Source organism: Typopeltis vanoorti, chromosome 5 (assembly GCF_054136105.1).
Source record: "Typopeltis vanoorti isolate ZY-2024b chromosome 5, IOZ_Tvanoo_1.0, whole genome shotgun sequence".
NCBI lineage: Eukaryota > Metazoa > Arthropoda > Arachnida > Uropygi > Thelyphonidae > Typopeltis > Typopeltis vanoorti.
This window is the reverse complement of record NC_143553.1, coordinates 60,416,613-60,424,644: the sequence shown is the minus strand read 5'-3', so window position 1 is coordinate 60,424,644 and position 8,032 is coordinate 60,416,613. Positions and strand designations below refer to the sequence as shown.

Genomic DNA, 8,032 nt, shown 5'->3' with positions numbered 1-8,032 from the left:
AGGTCTAGGTACCTTTTTTAGAAGAAATTTCATATTTGTTGCTGATTTTTATAGATGAAGTTGAATTATATATATATATATATATATATAGACTAAGTTTTTTTTTTCAATTTCTTGATTTTTAGGGGTTCTAAAATGACTAACGTGGAAATTGAATAAATCCTTTTCAAAATCAATAAATGCCAGACATAAGAGTTTTTAGTATTCACTTGTCTTTTCAATTATTCCTCTTATATATACTGTGCTGCGTCAGTAATGGTCAATAGTGTTGATCACAATGGGAAAAAACAAAGGATCTTTCGGAGTTCGATAAAGGGCTTATTTTGGGTGCCCGTCTGACTGCAGGCACGATTATGAAAACAGCAGAACTAATTGGTTTCTCAAAAGGTGAGCTATCCCGGGTGTTTTTTCACTAATTAAACACCCGGGATATCTCACCTTTTGAGAACCCAGTTAGCTCTGCTGTTTTCATAATCGTGCCTGCAGCCAGACGGGCACCCAAAATAAGCCCTTTATCGAACTCCGAAAGATCCTTTGTTTTTCATACATTGCTTGGCGTAAGAGGCGTAACTGTGGTCCTAAGATGGTCTGTCAGAAACGACATCGCCGTCAACTGAGAAAGCTTGTACACACAAAGCAATTACTGATCCAAGCATATCTCACCGAACTGTGAGCAGGGAATTGAAGAAGTTCGGTATTGGCAGTCGCATGTCTATACAGAAACCACTTATTTTTGCGAAGAACCGGAAAGTTTGTCTACAGTGGTGTCACGAACACAGACACTGGAATATTGAAAAACGTCTTGAACCGACGAGTCATGGTACACCTTTTTCTATACCGACGGTAGACAGAGTTTTGCGAGAGCCTCATGAAATAATGAACCCAGCTTGCCTGGGTTCATTACTTCATGAGAATATGTGCTGTAATGTGTGGAGGTGGTGTGAGGCATGTTCTGTTAGTACGAAACGGGTACCCTGATATTACTGGAAGGTTGGGTGTTCTCCAAAGAATATCTGAGCATTGTTGTCGATCAACTCCATCCTGCAGTGTTGATTTTTAACCAGCAGATGACAGTTGTTTCGTGGATGTCGCTTAACAGCGAGCATAAGCTGTTAAGCGACTTCCACCACAAAGCCCAGATCTGAACCCCATTGAGAATGTATGAGATATGTTATAAAAACAGATCCGGGAGCAAAGTCCTCTTCCGTCGTCAAATCTGAACCTGTTGTTATAGGACTGTCTGAGGAACACCTGATATATTGCAGACGTAGATGCAGTCCGACGACACCTTGTGGAATCTATGCCAAACCGAATATGCGCTGTAATTTGGGCTAAAGGAGGTCCAACATGATATTAAATAAGTTTTCAATTCAGTGTCCGGTATGTGTGTATTTATGATTAACAGTGCTGTAATTATTTTCTGAATGCTGCTTGTACTTGAGGTCAGCAAAAATCTAGTTTGTTTTGTATTCTATTGATAATGATTTTTGTAAAAATTTGTATATTGTTGAAAGGAGACTGATAGGGCGGTAACCTTTTAACATTTTCTATTATTCCCTTTAAAAAAACGATAAGGAGAACATTGCTTCAACTCTTTTGTATTCTCTTCTGTCTTAGGCATGATGTACATATTTTACTTAAAATAGTCATGACAGGTTCACTATCTGCTTTCAGAACTTCTATCGATAACACTTACTTTCAAGTGAGTTACCGATATAAGTTTCGAATGAGTAATGGAAAGATATCATGCTACCCACTGAATACCGAACTTATTTTAAATCATCAGAGCATATTTCTTCCTCTTCCCTTTGAATGTGTTACTTTTGTTTTCATATTGGTTTAAGTCTTAGGAATAATCATATTATATAAGAAAAATACACATAAGAAACATTTCAAAACAACTGTTTCCTCCTTGGACGCTGTTATTCTGGAACTTGTAAATATTTTAAGTCATCGTGAGCAAAAATATCCATAAATAATTGAGTTAAATGTAATAGACATGAAAAGTACTGTACTTTTATGACTTTCATATTATTATTATTGTTAAGAAATACCCCCAGGGAGTCAGAGACTCATCGAGGGAGGCCACATACTACACGCACCAGCAATCATACTTATTCTTGAATTCATTCACACTGCTTGCACTCACAACATCAAATGGCAATCCATTCCAGTCACGTACCACTCTTATCAGAGGAAAACCGAGCTCTCACTTCCTTCTTAACTGCATTCATTCTCGACTTCCAAATATGCCCTCGTGTTTTTCCCCCACCCTCCATAAAATTAAAAATTCCACATACTAAAATTCTATATGAATCTTTCAAATGTTTATAAATCTAAATCATATTACCCCCCTCTTTCTCCTCTTTGCTAGTGTATACAGTCTACAAATTCTCAATCTGGCTATATAATCAGTATTCCACAATCATGATATCATATTCTCTCTCTCACTCGCACACACACACAATCACCACGGAAAACAGGAGACCAGACCTCCGCAAAGCCTTGTGAAGATTTCCTAATCCTTACATGCCCAAGTTCGTTTCGGCATTGAAATTATCCTCTGAGCTGTATTTGCATGGCCCCCCTTGAACTTCAACTTCCTATCTACTAAAACTCTAAAATCCCTAGCATGATCATTTTCTTCTAGTTATATAATCTCACGAATATAATATGATATTGGATATCTCATCACACCGAAGTGCACGACTTTACATTTGCTGACATTGAACTGAAAGCCATTTTCACATGTCAACAATTCCTGCCCATTCAAATCGTTCTTTAAGTTGTTTTTTTGCATCAGAAAATAGCAATTTGTCGCATGTCATTAATGTACAGATTGAATAACAATGGACCAAGGACTTATCTTTGTGGTACACCGTTGGTTACCTTAAATCTTGCGGATTCAGATCCCCCAGTCAGTCAGCCGTTCTCTTATCCAAAATAATATTTTATAATCCAATCTTATATTCTCCGAATTATGCAGCAGTCTTCCATGCTGTATTCTGTTAAAAGTCTTAGCAAAATCCAAAACGTATCATGGTGTATTCATTCCCCTTGTCTAACTCATTGGTAACATTATTACAGAATATGACCTTCCCTTAGTAAATGCATACTGATCATTGCAAAGTAGAGATTCTCTGTCAACCCATTTCTAAATGCAAGCCCTAACCAACTTTTCCAAAATAGGTTGATCGTTAGATACTAGTACATCGGTCTTTGTACTGCCCTTCTGCAATGGGATTATCATACATTCTTTCCACTCCTGTGGAATCTTCCCTGTTTGAGACTCAAATTATATATACAAATTATATAAATAGCAGTTCATCTGAACACTCTTTCAGCATCTATGCTGATATCCCATCAGTCCATATTGCAGAATTCTTATTCGGCAGATATTCAGCTCTAATATCTCGTCCTCATACATCTGAGTTTCTTCATCCAGTGAAGAGGTAGCAGTGAACGTAATGCTGCATACATCAGATTGATAGTTTTTAGCAAAATAGGCACTCGTTTGTTGAACAACTTCTTCTACATCTTTTCCCCTCACACCATCTGCATTCTGCAGAGTTATTCTTTTATATTCATTCTTTCTTTTACTTGCAGCATCAAAACAGAATTCTTTTCGGTTGTTTTTAGATTGAAGAACTATCAGTTTCCACAACTGACATCATCCTTTTCTTATGAATCTCTTGCTTAATAAAATTACACATCGATTTGACTCCTAAGTCATATTGTTTTACTAAAAGTAAAATTGTAGAAAGCAGTTTCCATATACTCGCATTTTTATTATTGCAAAAGTTACTGTTATCTGAAGATCCATGTTGTATGGCAGTGTTTCTCAAACTTCAGATATCCGCGTACCCCTTCTTAAATTTTCATTATTACTAAGTACCTCTAATTAATTAATTAAAAAATAAATTCATTAATTAAAATTCATACATTACTTTAAAATATTAATTACAATTAAATACCTATTTTATTTGAATTTATATGTTCATGTAAACAAAAAATATTTATTTTTTAATTTTGATTCTCTAGAGATGTCAGACGACACACTCATCAATTTCATTTGATCCAGATGCAATATCAACGTTTTCTTGTTGCTTACAGCTACTTGTATTTGCTATATTGCTCTCTTTTGGGGGTTTTATAAATCCAATCTTTAACCAATGATCCATACGTAAGAATTTGAAAGCTAAAAAAAAAAACTGTATTTATTCTAATATAACATTTTCCCAAAATTAAAGCTAAAAAATCGTGTTGCGAGTACGTGCGGGAATTTTCGGAAACTAAAGTTTTCAGAAAAAGACTGAAAATGGTGCGACTTACCAAGAAGCTCCTACTCGCTATCACTACTTTTGGCATCGAGAACAGTTTCTTTGTGTGCATCGTCAAAGTCATCTACCCAAATAGGTCATCTTCTTTCCCATTATTTCAAGAAAAAATTACCAGTAATTTACAAGACTTGAGATACGTAGAGCAGCGAAGAACTGCATATGATTGGTGCGGTATTAATAAAAAATCGCGCCAACCAAAGACAAATTAGCATTTCAACGGTTGATTTGAAATGCTAATTCCCTTCAACCGAATTCCATAATATCGGAAACAAATTCACTATATATTTCTTAGTTTTAACATTAACGACGGCGGGGTGTCAAGCAAAACCATATGTTTCACCGGCAACATATGGTTTTGCTTGGTCTATATAGCAGTTTCTGTTGGAGAGGGGATGTGATTCATTAGTTAGTGCCGTTTTATCCCGGTTGTCTCTAATTGCACTGTTTGTTAAAAAAAATGACTCCTTTAATTATGCATAGCCGAAAATTGCCACGTACCCCCTAACGACCTTTCGTGTACCACACTGTGAGAAACACCGTTGTATGGAAATACATTCAGCTTTAAATAACAACGTAAGAATTACACGAGAAAAAAAAAAAACGTATGATCCAGAATATGCGATCATTTTTTTAACCGAAATTTTAAAAGGATAACATTAAAAGGCAGGGAAAAGGTTTGCTTTTCCGGAACTCTAAATGCCTTTTCATGTTTTCTTTATCCGATCGGCAAGAAAGAGAGTAAGTAAAGATTATGGACAAATTCTGATTACGCATAATAGAGGAGTAATATTAACATTAGTCCTAGCAAAAGTAATATTGACGACGCCACTTACCGTATTTTTCGGGCCATAAGACGCACCTTTTTAGGTAGAGAAATCGACTTAGAATTGGGGTTTGTCTTATGGTCCGAAGATGGGTGATACCGGGTTAGTCTTGGATTCCACGTTTTCGATGCGAGCCAAACACGTGTCTCGCTGCATATGTGGGAATCCCCGATTTACATACGAAAACTTTAACAGCGTCAATAGTAGTTAGTGGGCAAGCGTATGCAGTTTTGAACGGTTCATTTGAATTATTTTTATACAATAATTCGTTGAATGTTTTATTATCATAAAACTATAAGCATAAGTAAAACAAAAAAGACTTTCGTATAATGTCAGCAATAAATTGATTGTGATAAATTATGCAAAACAACATGGAAACAGAGCAGCAGAAAAACATTTTGGCCCACTCCCAACAGAAAAAAAAAAAAGATTCGCGAGTGTAGGAAAGAATAAGAATAATTGAAACTGCAAAGTAAGCATTCCGTGCGCACCTTGAAAAATGGCCAGAATTAAAAGTACAAATGAAAAATTGGATAACAAATCACCGAAGTATCGGAATAATCCCTTTCTACGAAAATAATACTTTTCGTAGAAATGGGCTGCTAATGGCATTGCATATTTTACCGGATCACCTTCTAAGTGCTTTAGATTTATGAAAAGACACGGGCTATGCATGCGTACGATATCAGCCAGATATCGTGCACTTGCGAATATGGATGAAATGCCTGAAACATTTGATGTTCATCCTTTAAATCGCACTGTAGATACAAAAGGTACCAAATCAATAGTGATAAAAACAACAGGTCACGAAAACACTCACTGCACTGTAGTTTTAGCTTGTTGTGTTTACGGAACAAAACTACGCACCCCCATGTTAATCTTCAAAAGAAAAACGTTATCAGAAGATGAAATTTCCGTGACATTTTTATCTACGTTCAAGATAAAGACTGGATGGACGAAAAAGGAATGAAATTATGGCTACAACAGATATGGGCAAAACGTTCGGGTGCGATGTTAGTGTGGGATCAATTCAGAGCGTATTAAACAGAATCAACTAAGAAGATTCTAAAAGCAATGAACACAGGACTAGCTGTCACATCTGGAGGTCTTAGATGGAAAAATATTCCATTTCTGGAATATTTTTATGTATAGTTTTTCTAAAAATTGTCTCATAAATTTAGAGTGCGTGTTATCGTCCGAAAGATACGGTATTTGAAAATACCTCAGTAGGACTGAGCTAAGTTAACATAATAGGCTATTGGGCCTAATTATGTAAATGACTGTAGTCGAGATTAAAGTAGGTCTTACTTCAGAAGAATCCCTAAATTTATGCATCAGGTTTTTCAAGCTTTGTTTGGTATATGATTTATGAGATTTCCAGTCCAGTAAAATTTGCAAAACCTATAGTCATTGGAATGTTTTACTTTCTATAATATTCTCCTCAAAGAATTTATAGTGGATTTCACAGATTATATCCCGGAATGTTATACAAAATATAAATCATAAATATACAGGCTGCTTATAAGCAAATTTTAAGCTGCATAATTTGTCAATTTTTGTTTAATTTAGCCTCTTTCCTTTATAATGTACATTGCATGAATTTCTGAATAATTCATATATTCCAGTATTGCTCGTTTCCATTTCAGCTATTCTTGTAAAATCACCTTCTCCTTGCAATGACTAGAATTTCTGTTTGTTTATACCATCAATCATGTTTTAAAAGCTTTATTTGATGAATTTTAGTCCTTTTTCTCACTGAATAAACAAAAAAAAAAAACTGTACCAAACTATGCAAGTCCTTCCAGAATCATATTACTTAATTTTAAATCCTTAGGTTATTCATCTTTCCAAACTTTATTAAGATAAACTGGTTTACATTTATGTAATCGTAGATCTACCTTGTATAATTCATAAATTATTCAATAAGTAGTTTAAATGGACAGGATTAATCGCTTAATTCCTACAAATAGTCGCACTTACGATGCGTATATAGTGCAGTTTTTATGTGTATAGGTTGATGGATGGACAGATAACCCGGCATACTTGCTTGGCACATTCTCTATCCCTTTGGTGTACGTATGGGCCTATGTATTATTACCAGTTAGAAAGCAACTAACTAGATTGCTTTGCGTACTTCGAGCGAAGTACTTTTTTTTTTATTTAAATTCCTTTCTTCTCCTGCCGCTTCTGTTCATCATTTAAGTAGAGACCATCTACATCGCTCTCTTGGGTTCTGCTGCCTTGTTTCTCGCGTTTCCCATCATACATCACTGTCACTCGCTAACACTTCCGTGTATAGTCTGCGGTAAGTTTCTTAGGCACTCGTAAATAAATTCAGTTCCTCCTAAGTTTATAGAACCAAAGATCAAGACGCGTATTGTTAGAGAACGAAATCAATAAATCATTCATCCTACCTATCTTAATGTTCTCTTTTTTTTCTAACCTTAGGTTCGTGACATTTGTGAAGTACTTCTTGATGTTTCTGTCACGGTGGTGTTTAGATTGTAATTTAAGTACGTTTTCAAGTAATGAAAGAAAATGAATAACACTCGAGAGGGCTAGAAGATGGAGATTGCACCGAGAACTAAAACGCAACAATTCTCAACATAAAAATCTCCACTAATGAAATATTTGTTGACAGGAATCAACTAACAATGATTTGTCATTTCCGGTTCCCACGAAATTCTCTTGGAGAGCGATACCATTTATGAATAACTTTTACTTCAACTGGAACATCTTGGCTGGAGAGAAAATGCTTGAATATGTCGTGCTATAACCGTAAGCTTAATACAGAAACTGATCACGCCAACCTTATTTTTTTACTTCCCGACTTCTGTGTTCATCCAAGTTTTGTTCTTTGTGAAGTTT

At 35.5% G+C, this 8,032-nt stretch overlaps 1 protein-coding gene across 1 annotated transcript in view; it reads left to right on the top strand.

Moving 5' to 3' along the window:
• The first annotated feature begins 5,876 nt into the window (after positions 1-5,876).
• Positions 5,877-8,032, top strand: part of LOC150106460 (A-type potassium channel modulatory protein KCNIP1-like) — a 59,001-nt gene continuing 56,845 nt past the window's right edge. The window contains exon 1 of the mRNA XM_090393009.1: positions 5,877-5,937. Coding sequence (XP_090249135.1) covers positions 5,877-5,937 — 61 coding nt within the window. The remainder of the gene's footprint in view (positions 5,938-8,032) is intronic.